We start from the raw sequence: 17155 nt of genomic DNA on the forward strand, positions 1-17155 counted from the left end.
GGAATATCCTCGTTGATGCTCAAATAACTGGCCAAAAGCGAGCATCTTTCAAAACCACTCCATCTATCCCTCGATACTCTTATCACACCGAAAATCATGTTTAGTCTAAATGTATTCCGCCACAATGAGCATCTTAGTTTAGTTAAGTAATTAGGGTGATATTCGTGAAGTCACGACCGATTCCACTAGAAACGCCATTCCATTGTGATGCCTAGGATAGATCAAATAAACCCTCGATTGTCGACAAATCGCTTTAAGCTTGTCAGAAAATTTGTTGAGGCGCCCAATATCAATTCCAGAAATATAAAATCGGCCGTTTCGTAGAACGCATGACTACAGAGTTGCTTCAATCTTAGTCATGCGGAAGTTGAACAATGAAGGAGAAAATGTCCGGTGGATTTCACTTTACATTCTTCCATGCAGTTTTGACAAAATCTCAAAAACCTTAGCATGACTACCTATAGGACTGTGTCCATTTAGTACTTCTATCATTACAGTGAGATGTAACTCGCTAAGAGCATGTAATTCAAAGCAATGAACAAAGAAATCACGAGCACAATTTGCTTCCTCAGTAAAAATGTGTGATGCTTCAAGTTGTTAGTCCAGAAAATTGTAAAAGAGTATAAACTCTTTAAAGCTTCACTAATTTCAGAAGTTAAGAGAGTCCGACGGACGTATTTCTACAGGAATTCGCTATTAGTTATATCCGTTTAATTGTACTCAACAAGGAATACGATTATCGCTACCAATATTTACCGTTCCACTGTACAGAAACTCTAATAGATTATTGATACGAACTTTCGAGTCATGTTGCTAATGATCCTTATACATAACCTCTATTTCAAATTATCTACTATATACTACTACTACTAATTAAGTATATATTTTCAATATTCTTTTTTTTTCAGAAAATACGGATGGCAAACGTTTACAGCGTCTCAGTGAGCGTCAAAGTGCTTTTAATGCCAAATATAAGAAGACCATAGAGCAACAACAGCAGCAGCAGCAACAACAGCAAAAGCAACAAATGCAACAACAATTAATGTACAAGGATAACAGTAATAGCAACAACATTATGGGCAACTCCAACGATAATTTGGACAACACTTTGAACAGCAACAATTTTAATGCTATTATGGACGTAAGTAGCATAGATGATACGAGTACATTAGCATTACATACAGTAGCTCACAGCTTATTTCGTCCAACTGCTAAATAAAATTGTTGAACTTTATAGAGAAAGTACTAGCCATGGTATCAAAGAAATTTAAACCCGAAATTTTTGCTACACATTTGTAAATTCAAATTCGTTATAAACATCTAAAAAAAAATTAGCTTCGCATAATAAATGCGACGAAAAAGTATTTCTGCGAAAATAAGAGCTCACAGCTTATTTCATCCTGTTATTTTTAATATAATAGTAATTCTGCGTGAAAACATACATTAATACATATCATTCTTTGTGCTATATAGAAGTGTCTTTCCTATCCCTAATCACGCATCAAAAACCAAAAAAAAAATATATTTTCAAAGATGAATCCCCATTTTGAGCTTCCCTAACTTTTTAAAGAAAAAACACACAAACTTCAAATTTTAAGGGAAGTGCTTATTATCATTTGAAAGAACATTCTTTGGCATTTATTTTTTGAAGCTTATATTTCTAAAATGTTGGCTGCGGGTACGTCTCAGATGGTCCATCTGTTGAGTTCAATTTTTGATGACTCGTTCGCGCATTTCGACTGGTAACTGGCGAATGACACGCGCGATCGAAGCAGGATTATACGCATAGACTTTACATATTCCCACAGAAAAAGGTCTAGCGGTGTGATCTTGGTGGTCAATCGACCGACCCAAAGCATGAAATTATCTGCCCACCGAAGTGTTTTCCTAATAAATACATAGATTGATGCGATGTGTGGGAAATGGCGTCGTTTTGTTACGATCTCACCGGCATCATTTTTGAAGAAATACTTTCCGATGATTCCCACAAACCACACCAAACCGTTATTTTTTCTGAATGAAATGACAGCTCTTGAATCTCTTCAGATTGCTCTTCGCTCCAAATGAGGCAATTATGCCTTTTAACATACAAATTGAGTCAGAAATGGTGCTCATCGCTGAACAAAATTTCGCCCGAAAACGTTACAATTTTTTTTCAACTTTTCAAGTTCTCGCATAAGTTGAATTTTGTACGCTTTCAATTTAAGAGCTCGACGTAAAATGAGACAAGTCATTCTATACGTCAGTCCGAGTTGCTGCGAACGGCGCAGAACCGGCTACGGCTGCTTTAATTTCTGCCCTGCATGCTGGACGTGATCTATGGTATTAGGATATCATCAGCCAAAAGTTTAAGTTTACAGTTGCACGAAATAAGCTGCGAACCACTGTATATTGTATTTAGCACGAAGAGTACTGCGTAGCAAAAATATGGAAAGGTGTAATGAGCTGAAAATGCGTTAATATTTGAGTTGTGGCTTTGGTTAAAAATAATACTTAATTATTTAAAAATTCTCTTTATAACCGGTTCTAACAAATTATGGGCATTTATGAAATTTCTTTTTGGTTTTATAAGTGATTTCGTTGCACCATCTCATTTGGTATATTCCCAAGTCAAAATGACGATCTGAATTAGATAATAAATTTCCCCATATATTTCCCATTTCAACCAACTTAGACCTTTGTTAAGATTCCGAACATAGAGTACCAGCCATTACTATTAAATTTTTGTATAGAAAAGCTGTGGGGGGACAAAAAGTTGAAAATGTTTTGCAAATGTGCGTTTCTGTTGAATTCCTTCCACTTCCTATACTAATCTTCCATACTAATATGTAAATTTAGCTGCCTCAGGCTCAACTCCGATAATGATGAGCTCGTAAGATGTGAGCAAGATTATGTTGACACTTCTGTACCACGTAGAATAAATTTTCAAAGATTACTTGAATTGTAGCGGAAATAATCTGTATTTTCTAGCACACATGTCCGAGATTTATCAAATTGTTGTTGACAACTTCAATTTTAAGGGTTAAGAGCACTCCAGTATCTGTAATTTAGTCTATCCACAGTGTGCGAATTTTACTATTTTTGTTGAATATTATCTTGTAATTCATCATGGAAAGCCTTACGTCTCAACAAGGTTTACAAATCGTTCAACTTTACTACGAAAATTCACCTTCTGTAAAGAACATGTTTCGCGCGCTTCACTCAACTTATAATCGACATAATCGGCCTACTAAACGAACTATTCGCAACACCATCAAACATCTTGAGACCCAGCACCCATTATTGGATAATATTCGACCGAATAGAACACGTCCAGCACGAAGTGAAGAAAATATAGCGACCGCAGCAAAGACTGTATACGAAGACCGTAGAGAGTCGATTCGGCGCCTTTCGGCGCATTTTCCGTCGAAATCTTAAATTGAAAGCGTACAGAAAACAACCTTCCCAAGCGACATCACTTCGCTTGCGCTCTTGGAAAGTTCACGTTTTCGAGCCAAATTTTGTTCAACGATGAGGCATATTTCTTACGTAATGGCTATGTAAACAAGCAAAATTACAGTATTTGAGACGAAGAGCAACCTGAAGAGATTCTAGAGCTACCATTTCATCCAGAAAATACAACGGTTTGGTGTGGTTTGTGATGATGCCGGTGAGAACGTAACCGTCCGTTATCGCGCCATGACAAGCGACTATTTGATACCTGGAATTTAAGCTCATGACATTTGGTTTTAACAAGACGGCTCAATTTCCACACATCGCTTGAATTGAAGGAATTATTGAAAAAACCCTTCGTTGAGATGCAAATTTCTCTATTTGCGCCGGTCAATTGGCCACCAAGATCGTGAGATATCACACCGTTAGACTCTTTCCTGTGGGTATAAGTAAAATGCAAAGTCTATGCGGACAATCCCACTTCGATTCTGGCCTTGGAGCAAAGCATCGACGTATCGTTCGCCAGTTACCAGCCGAAATGCTCGAACGAGTCATCAAAATTTAAAGCAATGGATGGGCCAACATTTGAAAGGGACAGTCTTCAAAAAAGAATTGCCAAATTGCCTATTAGATTTTAAGTTTCTATGTTTTTTTCTTTAAAAAAGTAGGGAACTTAGAATTGGTTCAGCCTTTACAGCAATTCACCTCTGAAGGGTATTATGTTACAGCTTCGGTGCAGCTGAAGTTAAGAGTTTTTCTTGTTTTTAATTATCTAACATTCCAACGTTTACTCAACCATCACACTTGAATGCTTACTATTGCTCAGCAGTTCACCACACACGTACATATGTATAAGTATGTCCTCATTTTCACGATACACCAGAGACCACACGTTGTTTCTAACTCGGTTTTAGAGCCAAAATAAAAATTCGAATGGCACCAAAGTCAATAAGTCTCAAATTGGTACCTTTTGTGGAATTCCCTGAATAAACGTAAATAACGAACGTAAATTTTATTTCAATTCTTGCTATGGTTCCTTTTTTTTGTACCTTCGTTTCTTCATTGTTCTAACATGAATTGTGCTTTCTTTTCTATTTCTTTCATTTCGCTTACACGCTGCCGCACCGTTGCACCGCCCGCTCGCTTATATCCACCACACTTCATTGCCATCGCTGCTACCGTTACGTCGTTAACGGTTCTACGACACCGGCGACGCACATCGTTTGCTTTGTTGTTGTTGCTTTTATGCTTACTCATGCGAATGGCCGATTTCAAATTCTTGACACCTGATCACGTCGCACCGCTCGCCCTACACGCAACTGCATATTCCGTTTTTTTGCACCGGTTATTGTGGTTCCGTTATGTATGGTTTGGTCATCGTTGTCACTATTGTCACCACACGTGGGTGGTGTCGGGTAAATAGGATAAGGACGATAACAATCGCCATTACAATCACATAAATTCGCAATTCACATTCACACCGGAGGAAATCAAATACGATAACAAACATTATAAGTATCTCAAGTACACCGCCTACAAGAAGGTAAGTGATAAGTGATAAGTGATAAGGCATATCCTGCTGATATGGAATGTGAAATATCTAGTTAAGCTCATATACTCAGCATACCTGAAATTATGATAAAATTTATGTATAAGCAAGTAGAAACATAGCACAGCCCTTAGGGTCTCCGCACGAAATTTATATTGACAAATGAAACATAAAAGATATGAATTCAAGACCGATTCTGCAAGGCGGTGATGCAGAAGTGAAATGTCGAATGTCGTCGGATGAGGTTGGTTACTATTGTAAAGAATTTAAATTCTAGAACCCTCCCAAACTGTATCCAGAGATGATATCGCCTCTCCCAACTAATACAATGTAAGAAGTCCTATAGTGGGATTACGGTATACGACCTTTAGATATCCGAAAGAACTGTTAACAACCAGAAGTTGGCACTTCTAAAGTGTAATCCTTATCTAAGCTTGTCTTAACTTATAAAACTATTATGTGGATCAAACACCATAATAAAATCTATCAAATGAGGAGAAACCAACGGTCTTTTACATGGTAATTTAACCACGAACCATATTTTTCCCTGTGAGGCAAGCGTTATAAAATATTGAGCTTTAGAATACTATGATATATTCATTAGGGTGTCCGTTATTTCCCAGACTCAAAAATAAATAACGGACACCCTTATATTCATGTTCTCTTCGTTGATCAGATCGAAGTAACCACAAGTCCCTGTGACTTATCCATTAAGTTCTAATATATTATTACTCTGAACAATAATTTTAGTCGGTCGCTTAATTTGGAGCCAGTCGTTAAAAAATCAAGTCATTAACCTCTTCTTTTTTTCAATGCACCAGTCTTAAAACTTTCTCTTAGTCGCCGTACCATTTCGAACAATCTCAAAAACTCTTCCCTTATTCGAATACCTCTGAGCCCTCTTATAGGTTTCGGGAACGCCCACTTAGTGTTCAGAGCCTAACATGAAACTATACATAAATTGCTGCGGTGAGATATCTAACTATCTTCTCCGCAGTTCACTTGAAATAGTTGCCGAAAAAGGCTCTGAGATAACTGTAAGCCGCGTTCAGCGGGACGACGTTTTTTTTTTTAATCTAAATAGCTGTCGCTTGATATCTTTCAAGTAGCAACTTCTAAAGGTGTTAACATTAGTCCCTCCTCTGAGACTATAACACCAAAGTGAAGCTTAAGATTGGTCGCAAGAGATGCCTTAAGTAAGACCTGCTGCTCCCTGGTTGTAGGGATCCTACTAAGTCATTGTCCTGTTGGTGCGCGTGGTGTAAAGTTAAGAATCTTACCGGACATCAGCTACAGTAGCTGTATGGAAGAGGACGACGTGGAGTAAACATCTCAATACTTCCTCCGCCCTCGGTTCGAAGATGAACGCTTAAATACTCAGAAACACACACTTTCAAATATACCACCGAAGTGGTGGGAATAGAAATTAAACGTGTGAGCAAGTTTTTATTGGCCAAAAGGCGATTTGTTGACTTATAAGCTCGAAACAGGAGTTCATAGATATACCACCGAACTAGTGGGAAGGAGTACACAGATATTCCACCGAACTGATGGGAATAGACATTAAACGCGGACATAAGGAGCTTTGCTGACTTTTAAGCTCCAAACAGGAGTTCACAAACTCATATATATGAGTATATAAACATATAGTAAACTAAGTGCGTTCTTTGGATGAGCTATCAAATCTATCCAAGCCTAACTTGTCCAAAAGGATCAAGCTTATTTTTGTATTAATTAGTTTGTCTTTACTTGACCCATTTTAATTAAAACTTAATTTTATATAATAATTTTCACATGTTCTGATTAAATGCGCACAATTTCGCGTAAACTATTTTTCCTACAGGGAACCTGCCTTCAGCCCGAAATCTATATTTACTGCCAAGTATGCCATTTGGTCTGTAATAACACCTCCTTCCATACACCTACATACTACATGGTTCTAGCATTTGAATCATGGAATTTATGGAATTCTCGTTTCCATGCAACTCACAACCGCTATGTATGTTGTTGTGGATACAAAGTCTTCACTCCCTCAAGAGCTGACTTGCATTGTAGTGTAAAACACGAAAGTGATTATATGAGTACAATAGAAGTGCTCGCAATGGAAATAAGCACGTAAATATGAATTTAGTAGGAGTAGCTTTAATAGCAATAAAAGAACTTGAACTAAATTCCCGCCACTTTTATCTACCCCGTCTACATTCCCCATCACTTTGTCTCTATTGTATTCGCCATGACAATAACGTCTGCGTAGACAAGTATTTTCATAAGTACCATAGTATATATACGCATGTATATATGTATGGCGTGAATGGCATGAAGAGGGAGCCACATAATTCTACTGACAAGTTGTCATTACCATACGCTCATTTTGATATCCTTTGAATGACTTGCCATTGTTGGTGGGGAAAAATTAATTTGACCACAATATTCGCATTATTGAATTTATACAGTGTTTCTGCATACTTGGCATTTCGGCGTTTCTCTTGAATTTGTGGTTACATTCTTAATTAAATAACTAGGAGCTGAAATTTCGGCGAGCCACATGTGCAAGTGAGTGGGAGGGTAGACAGCATTACAAAATTTACAATTAAGTTCAATCACAAATCGCCTGACCTACTAAACCAATTTTAACGAAATTCCGTAGGTAACATAATTCTGACATTTCCTTTCGAGCCAAACCCACACCTACTTGCCATATAATACAATTATAACTTCCATACGATTTATGGTACACAAATCAAGCTACGATGAACATTTCGTAAAAAAAAGTCCGGACATATAATTCCTCTAAGATTGGTCATTTCCTGACTAAAAACTGTTCTGTTCAAGCCCCCAGATACCGAGTATTTGAACCTCAGTGCGTATGATTAACTTTTTGACGAGGATATCGGTCAGTCTGTGAGATATATTATTGAAATTCAAAGAGAATCTTTGCTGATAGTATCTATGTATAATGATATAATGTACAGGCATACTGGATGTCAAAAATGGTTTGAATAGGTTCAATACCTTCCTAAGGCTCATATACCTAATATATAAATTTTCGCAGCATATATCGGCCTATAAGTGAGTTATCTTAATGAAACTCAGAGAAGATATTGCTAAATTGCAACCGTTCTAATAAAAAGTGTATTTTCGTGCCTAAAATGGATAAAATCGGGGGAAAACTTGCTCTAATTCACATATAACTGTTATTCAGGATTTTGAATATGTGAAATACCTTAATAAAATTCAGAAAGCATATTCTTCTATTATCCAAATTTAATTCTAAAAAATAGATAATATCGGGTTAATACTACTCCTACCTTCCTTAAACCTAATATAAGATTTTCAAACTTCCGGCTGACATTATAACGCATAATCGGTCATTATATAAGATATCATAGCAAGCATAACTGAACTTTTAATATCACTGTATAGATATACCGTAGTTTAACGCCAAAAAAAGTGAAATTGATCCAAGAATTACTTCAACGTTTTGCCGAAGAAGTCGATCAGTGTGCTTGAAATATGTTCTCGAGTATACCTGACTAATGTCAAAGGATAATGCAACAAGACCAGGCTTTTCTCTTCCTCCAACATACCCCGTATTGAAAGCTCCGACTTTCCAGCTGACTTTAAACCATTTCTTCTTCTTCTTTATTGGCGTACACACCGCTTACACGTTTATAGACGAGTATACAACATACATCTGTTTTTACTGTTTTTGCTTGGCGCCAATAGTCGCTGTCTCTTAATTTGCTGAACTATGTCAATGTCGTCGTATATCTCGTACAGCTCATCGTTCCATCGACTGCGGTATTTGCCGTTGCCAATGCGCAAAGGACCGTAAATCTTCCGCAAAACCTTTCTCTCAAAAACTCGCAACGCCGACTCATCAGATGTCGCCATCGTCCAAGCCTCTGCATCATGTAGCAGGACGGGGATGATGAGTTACTTATAGAGTTCGGGCTTTGTTCGTCGAGAGAGGACTTTACTTCTCAATTGGCTCCTCAGCCCAAGCTAGCACCTGTTACCAAGGATCTTTCTGCGTTGGATTTCGAGGCTAACGTTGTAGTTGGTATTAATGATGCTTCCAAGATAGATGAAATTATCTACGACTTCAAAGTTATGACGGTCAACGAAGTGCTTCTTCCCGATCCTGACGGAGCTTTTAATTACTGAACGTCAGTTTACTCATCCTTATAAGTTTTGCGGGGATGTGTAAATTAAAAAAAAAAAAAATTAAGTGAAAAGTTTTTTTAAGAATTATAAAATTATATTAATTGTTTAACTGAATATGAATAGAGTTGGTCCAAACCTTGGTCTAAAACTCATATTCCTGCTATATACAATTTCTATTCAACGGTTGACATTTTCTCAGAGCTTAACACTCTCCCCCACTAAAACCACAGCGACCATATTTACAAACTGGATGAAAGAGTAAAGACTTGGCCATAATATTGCAGTCGATGGCGTTCAAATTCCCACGGTTAATAACCCTAAGATTTTAGGTTTGACACTCGACAGCTTGTGCTCCTTCACGACCGCGATTATTGCCAAAGTACAGAGCCGCAACAAAATCCTCAAGTCGCTAGCCGGCAGCACATAGGGAAAGGACAAAAGATCTTGCTGGCAACTTCTAAGGCAATCGTCATTAACTACGTCGCACCAATATGGTCGCCCGAATGCAGTGAAACGCAGACGAGGAAGCTCCAGACTTGTCAGAACACTGCACTCCGAACAACGACCGGATGTCTCTTGATGTCTCTCATTGAACACCTACTCCCCGTTAAGGAGCATAATGAACTCCTATCTTTGCATGCTCTGCTAACCCTACTCTTCTGACACCTTTCTTCTTTTGATCCAATCTCGTCAAAACAGCACGTTTGAGCCTAACGTTGTATGACGTCCACGACAACTTATCTAACCCTTACCATCCTAACGGGGATTAGATACCCGTTACAACAACAACATATATAAGTATCACCCACATTTTGGCTTGCTTCGGCTTTTATGCTTTCAGGCCTTTAACAAAATCATTAATTGTCTTTCGCTACCTATTTCACACAAAAATAGTTTTTAGTTCTGAACAGAATGGAAAAGTCCATCGTTTACTTCACGCTATCCATCAAAAAGTCTATTCGTCGAAGTTACAGCTATTTTGATTGTCGAAAATATGCTCATTGGAATTACCATTTCTTTTTATCTCGCAACAAAGTTAAAAGAGAATATTATAGTTTTGTTCACATAACGGATGTTTCTAAGTCCTAAAACTAAAAGAGTCAGATATAGGGTTATGTATACCAAAGTGATCAGGGCGACGAGTAGAGTTGAAATCCATATGTCTGTCTGTCCGTCCGTCTGTCCGTCCGTGCAACTGTAACAACATATCATGATGATACTTGGTACACGTATTCCTTGGCTCCATAAGAAGGTTAAGTTCGAAGATGGGCAAAATCGGCCTACCCACGCCCACAAAATGGCGGAAACCGAAAACATAAAGTGTCATAACTTTAAATAAAGATATTAAAGTGAAATTTGGCCAAAGGATTTAACAAAATCATATTATAGCTATGTTAACCAAACTCTACAGAGTCGTTTTCTTCAGGTATTTCCATATACAGTTCAAAAATGGAAGAAATCGGATAATAACCACGCCCACCTCCCATACAAAGGTTATGTTCAAAATCACAAAAGTGCGTTAACCGACTAACAAAAAACGTTTAACACTTAATTTTACGGAAGAACAAAGAAAGAAAAGTCCATGAAATTCGGTATATAATATTTTCAACACGACTAAATCCATTCAAAAAGTCTATCAGATGCCTCGTTCAACTTAAAGCTAATTGAAAAATATGTTAATCCACGGATAATGAAATCATTGGAATTACCACCCGATTAGCCCTTCTTTTTGTTACTACTAAATGTAACCGATTGTAGTTTCAAACTCCCTCTCTCTTTCTCTCTCCCTTTAACTAAACTAACTAACTAACCCACTCTGAACTAAATAATGCTTTAGCACTAGAAGTAAACATTTTTGAACTAAATTTAAGCATAATTCTTTGAATATATTTCCTGAGTGGTAGCTTATCTTCAGACAATCAATTTTGTTAATGACCGCAAATTATTAAACTTGAGTCGATAAAAAAATCAATAGCTTTATGGTGGTTTATGAATGTATGAATATATTTTGAAAAAAAAACTAACTACAAACATTAAGTGCAGTCATAGAAAATACAACAAAAACTTATGTAATTGGGTAAAATACATTAAATGTGATATAAATCGCTCGCTCTTCTCATTGCAGGACAACCAATACCCCGAGGACAAGCACAAAATCCGTGGTTATAATGAGGTGGTCGAGAAACCACAAAAGTACAACAAGAATAGCATGAACAATGGTGAGTAATGGGAAGGGAACACATACACACACACACAGAATACACACCTACAACACTCAATCACAAGCAATCAATGCGGCAATTTGCATAATTTCTCGCATTAAATGTGACCTTTTCAACTCGCAACACACACACATGTCCACCTAATGGGCGTACACATTAAATATTCACACACACACACACTTGCACACACTCGGAACAGTCAACAAACTTAATCACTTAATCTCATCCCCTCTCGACATACGGCCGCACAGGTTTCCTACCCTCCAAATCGCCCGAATGCAAACCACAACAATTGACCGCCATCGGCAATCGCCTGCTTGACTGGTTCTCCGTTATAATGGCCGACAGCAAGAAACGGCGACAACATAGCCAAAAATCCAAGGCGCACTTCCCACCCGCCTGCAAGACCGAGGCCAAATGGATGTTCGGCCATTTGGATTTGAACAACGACGGCTATTTGTCGCTGCAGGAAATGTACGACTTGGAGCATGATCAGAATGAGCGTTGCATTAAGCCGTTCATCGATACGTGCGATTTGGATCAGGATAATTCGATTAATACGCGCGAATGGTGCCGCTGCTTCGAGAAGACCGATCGCCCATGCGCCGCGGTACGACGAAGAATCGCTGGCGATTTTGCAGGTGAGATAGGTACAGGTGGACTTTTATTTCTTTTAAATGATTTATTTATTTCGATTCTTCGTTGTTGTTTTTTTAACTGCTACACAAAAGTACAAATGTAAAGAGCGAAATGAAACGAAACGAAACGAAACGAAAATAAGCATTAAGGATTTACTAAGAACTAAATTAAATTAGAAATACACACACACTCAACGTTTTTTTAGCTCAAATTCTATTTCAATAACTGTAATGAAGCTTTCGACATTTTTGCACTTTGCATCGCACTATGGAGCTTTCACTTACATACATACCAGAGCTTTCACATATTTAAGAGCTTTCAAGTTTTAGCAGCTTTTCCATTTATTATGCTTAATACAATATAATCAAATTGCATTACATTTTAATGATTACTTGTTAATTACATACTTTCAAAATATACGCGTATAAAATACTTGAACTTTTCTTAGTTACATACATACATATATTTTTACTTTTTTAATATTATATACTATATTTTTTATAGCTTTGGTTCTTCAATTAACTTATAATATATATTTTTATCCGCTTGTGCTTTACATTATATATATAAGGAAATTGTTAAACAAAACTCGTCTAAAAAAGCTTCCTAACTTTAATATGTAAATTTCAATTACTCGTTAATGCTTCCATCGGCATTTGCCGCCACGTTGCTATCGCTCTTCCACGTTTGTCACAAAAAGGCGCCTATGCACCCGATTGCGATATCCAGGGTTTCTACAAACCCACCCAATGTCATAATTCTGTCGGCGTTTGCTGGTGTGTGGATAAACATGGAGTCGAATTCGCCAACACACGTACTCGTGGCAAGCCCAATTGTGGTAAGTTTTTACACAAGTTCATTCTTTTACAAATTTTTAGAGCATATTACAACAATCAAGTTCACAAACGTGTAAGTTTTGTAGCTATATGAACGAAGGCAGTGTGTTAGATGAGCTTTTTTATAAGCCCGTTCCCAATAGATCGTTGCAAACTAACGTCAATAAATAATACAGATTATATAGTAGAATAGAGTATAGAAACCAAACATTGATGATATAGACTTTAGAGGTGCGTACTACTACTGGAGACTAATTCCCGTTTCCAACCAATAACAAAGTGTTGTTTTCTAATGGAAGTATTTGAGCTACGTCTAGCAAAGTGCAATAACAATGCCGGCAATGTGGCTCATTAAGCTGCTCTAGATTGTTATTTCAAGGCTTGCTTTAATAGACGCTAGAGAAACACCAGCAAGACAGGGCATACCAGGTTAGGCTTGATACTGGAAAGACAAAAGACTTCAAGTTTTAGGAAAGAAAGAACGGAACTACATTGTAGGAGCCATCAGAGAACATTTACCGCTATAATCGCAGATCAGAAACTTTCCAATGGAAAAACCGCAGAAGGCACTGTATGTCCGCAAGATGATAAAAGGCTGGAGCATTACTTTTGTGTATCCCTATCCTACGGCCGCTCGAACTATGGTTTCCGATGTTCAAACTTGCAATAAATCAGGAAGTTAGTGTGAAAGAAATTCAGATATTTCATCAAATTCACTGAGTTACTGTGACTTGGTTAGTTTTCACAATTCGTCTGATGAGGATTTAAGTTGATTATTGCGGTCAGGCAGCACTGCACCTATATGTCTAACTAACAAACAATTGCGTCTAGCTCAACGACATTTGATTTGGAACTCCCTTTTAGGAACTTTTCAGAAACTAAATCACCATTAATTTATATGACTAAAGGGTCGCAATAAGAACTCTTTGTGATATACATAGATGTCAAGTTCTATCACTTATGATTTCTTTAGATCTTGATTTACTCATTTTACTTGACAATCTGAAGCAGAGTTTGAACGAAAACTTGCACCAAAAATGACAAGAAGGAATGAACTTTTAGCCCTAACACTGATTCTTAACCTCAGCTCAGTATGAGCTCGTCAAAGCGAAGTACGAGCAACTAGCAGATCATAAGTTCAACATACCATAATGAAACCAAAACTCTGTACGGTTAGAGCTCAGACAGTCGATTACACATAGCATGAATGGATCAGATTTTCATATGTCTAGGGACTGTCGTTTCGACAGCATTCGTCGGAAGGCTTGGGTTTGAAGACCTATTTCGAGCTTAAAAATCTCTTTCAATTAGAGAGTATAAAGAAGAAAAAAAGTAGATTTTTAAAGAAGACAACTGTTAGAAAAACTTTACTTCTTCAAATTTCGTACTCTATCGATACTGTAATTCGAACCGCATATTTATCAAGCCGACATAGTCCATGTAAATATTTTGATTTTGACCGCCAATGACGTCGTTTGCAAGATTATATGCACAGTTTGATTGGCTTGCAAGCGAGCGCTGTTCAAAAGCACGAACTTAATTACTTCACTAATATGCCAATAACAACTAGTGCGGCAAAGGAACCCAATGAGGACACTAGGCCTTTAAATATACATACTACATTTTTGCTGATTACGTACTTGCGGCTTGAATTAGAAGTTCTGGCAGTCGAGTTGAGCTGAGTTGTGGCTCTTACTCGATGCCTATGCAAGACTAATTGACTTGCAAGGGCCTGCTTGCCGGCTGTCCGCTGCCTAGTAAGGTATTAATTAGTAGACTTATGGTTTTGAAGGTCAATACCGTTACATGCAGTTAATAACCCTACGAAGTGCGTGTGATTTGTGTTTCGGAAATTCGTTTATATAAAAGCTCTGTGGGTTGCCTTTTAGCCTCGTATTACAAGGGACGTATTAGTGGAATACGATGTATGTTAATATATAAGACATTGGTCGACATTAGACATTGTGGCAAAACAGCACACGAAAATTGTAATTAAATTCTCGGTATAAATGATACTTCAAAGAAATATGATGGTGATACAGTTTTATCAAAAACACAAGCCTCCTTCTGGATGACTTTCGACATCTTCAACTGATAAAAATATTAAAAAAGTAAAGCATATGTTTTTGAAAAATCGTCATTGTTAGAGATATGGCAGGAGAGTTTGACATCTCTTGCGAGTCCGTTCGAATGATTTTAATGGATATCTTGGGTATTCTTGTTCGACTCGTCCCGATAAAGTTGATTTTTTTTTCAAAAAGAGTACCGTAAACAGATCTCTTTGGAAATGCTTGATCGTGCGAATTCCGATCTCAAATTTATGGAGAGCATTATAACTGCCGATGAGACATGAGTTTATGTTTGATATGCAAGCAAGTCAACAATCATCGAAATAGAGTTAGAAATATGAGCCGAACCAAAAAGCAACACGCCAATGCCGCTCAAACATCAAGGTGATGCTCATTGTTTTTTTTTCGATATTCGTGGTTTGGTGCATCATGAATATGTTCCGGAAGAACAGATGGCCAACAAAGAGTGCTATTTGGCCGTATTGAGGTGTTTGCGTAAGAACATTCTTCAAAAACGGCCAAAGTTGTGAAAGAATACGATTGTGACCGTATTTAAGACTAACAAGTAAGGAAGAACTAAGTTCGGGGCAACCGAACATTTTAATTCTTGCAACTTGTAAGAATCAAGTTATAAGAGGGCTAAGAGAAGTATTGATCCGAATCAACCCATTTTTAATACAAAGAATTACTATTTTCGGGAAAGGATTTACTCTGAAAATCAATTGTATAACTCAAACATTGACCGATATTTTTGGTCAACAGTCAAGTCTAGATACAGTGGTCCATATATTCGGTACCTAGGGGCTTGAATAGTTTTGGTTGGATTTGGACAATTTTTATTCAAAACGTGGCTTACTTTGAAGGAATTATTAGTACAAAATTGTATACCGTTATATTAATTACTTCTTGATTTGTGCAATGGAAAGTGAAAGAATAAAATGGAATTTAAAATTACGTTATTTGGAAAATAGGCGTGGTTGTAGTCCGATTTCGCACTTGTGCATAGGAATATCAAAGGAATGCCACGTACTTAATTTAGTCGAAATTGGTCGGTCGTGTCCCGTGATATGTGATTTCACCAAAAAGTGGGCGGTACCATGCCCATCGTCCAATTGTTACACCGGCTCCCCATAAAGCTCTTTCATACCATCTCGGAGGTAAAATTTAATGTCTCTGGCGTAGTTATTGGGGGTTATCCTCCGATTTCATCCACTTTCACACTGTCGGTAGGAATTCTTATAATATTCGCGCTAAGGGAATTTGATTGTTGTAGTTTTAGTTGTTTAGGAGATATGTGCATTAAACTTATTAGAGAGCGGGATTAAAACATTCCTGCTCCAAGAGTATTTGACGCAATACACGCCGGGCGAAGCAAAGGAAGAGAAAAACCTCCACTCTGTTGGAAAGACCAGGTGGAGAAGGACCTGACTACACTTGGTATCTCCAATTGGCGCCAAACAGCGGAGAGGAACTGGTGCAATGTTGCAAACTCGGCTGGTCTACGCCAATTAAGAAGAAGAAGACTTGCTGAGCCAATTTAGATTTACCCGTTTGTCTGCCTGTATATACGCGAACCAGTCCCAAGCATACTGTTCTATCCAAGGAGCAGCTCGTTTGTCGGAAACACCGATATCGGACTACTGTAACTTATAGCTGCCATATAAACTCAACGATCATGATCCAGTTCTTATATGAAAAAAATATATATATATTTATTTGTGAAAGGTATTATAGCTTCGGTGCGCCAAAGTTTTCCTTGTTAAGTCTACCTTCCTGCTTAGAGTTATTAGTTTAACATTCCAAAAGGATTTTGTAGCCATTTTAGCTTAACTTTTTGTACTCCAAAAGGTCAATCAACTCGTGCTTTGATCTATTGACATTCGTAAACTTAGGGTACAAAGTAGATAAACAGACAGTGTTTGTATGTATGCAGGTGTCTCCATCTGTGATGTAAAAATGTATATGTATGAAGTGAACTTAAAGTTTTTCATCCCAAAGCGGCCTAACTGTGCGATTCAATGACCTTTTGGAAATTAGAAAAATAAAGTTTCCGATTACCAATATATGTATCTTTAGTGCAAACATCTACATCTATTTATACACATATACATATGTATAGTTATGTCCACCTGCTCATCAATAAGAGTGAAATAGACATTCGTACATAGCATTATTCCACTCCATTGGGAAAATCGAATTGAACTTTTAAGCCAATCAAATCTGTCAAGCTGACTAACAAAT

At 37.5% G+C, this 17155-nt stretch overlaps 1 protein-coding gene across 5 annotated transcripts in view; it reads left to right on the plus strand.

Moving 5' to 3' along the window:
* LOC126751923 (proteoglycan Cow) overlaps positions 1-17155 on the plus strand; it is a 169874-nt gene that overhangs the window by 145952 nt on the left and 6767 nt on the right. For 3 of the 5 annotated variants that reach the window (XM_050462381.1, XM_050462398.1, XM_050462389.1), the window contains exons 7-11: positions 909-1141; positions 4856-4975; positions 11274-11367; positions 11622-12020; positions 12710-12847. In XM_050462381.1, the coding sequence (XP_050318338.1) occupies positions 909-1141; positions 4856-4975; positions 11274-11367; positions 11622-12020; positions 12710-12847 (984 nt within the window). The remainder of the gene's footprint in view (positions 1-908; positions 1142-4855; positions 4976-11273; positions 11368-11621; positions 12021-12709; positions 12848-17155) is intronic. The other 2 variants (XM_050462408.1, XM_050462416.1) reach the window with 2 other exon arrangements.

The sequence above is a fragment of the Bactrocera neohumeralis genome, chromosome 2, assembly GCF_024586455.1.
Source record: "Bactrocera neohumeralis isolate Rockhampton chromosome 2, APGP_CSIRO_Bneo_wtdbg2-racon-allhic-juicebox.fasta_v2, whole genome shotgun sequence".
NCBI classification, from domain to species: Eukaryota; Metazoa; Arthropoda; class Insecta; order Diptera; family Tephritidae; genus Bactrocera; species Bactrocera neohumeralis.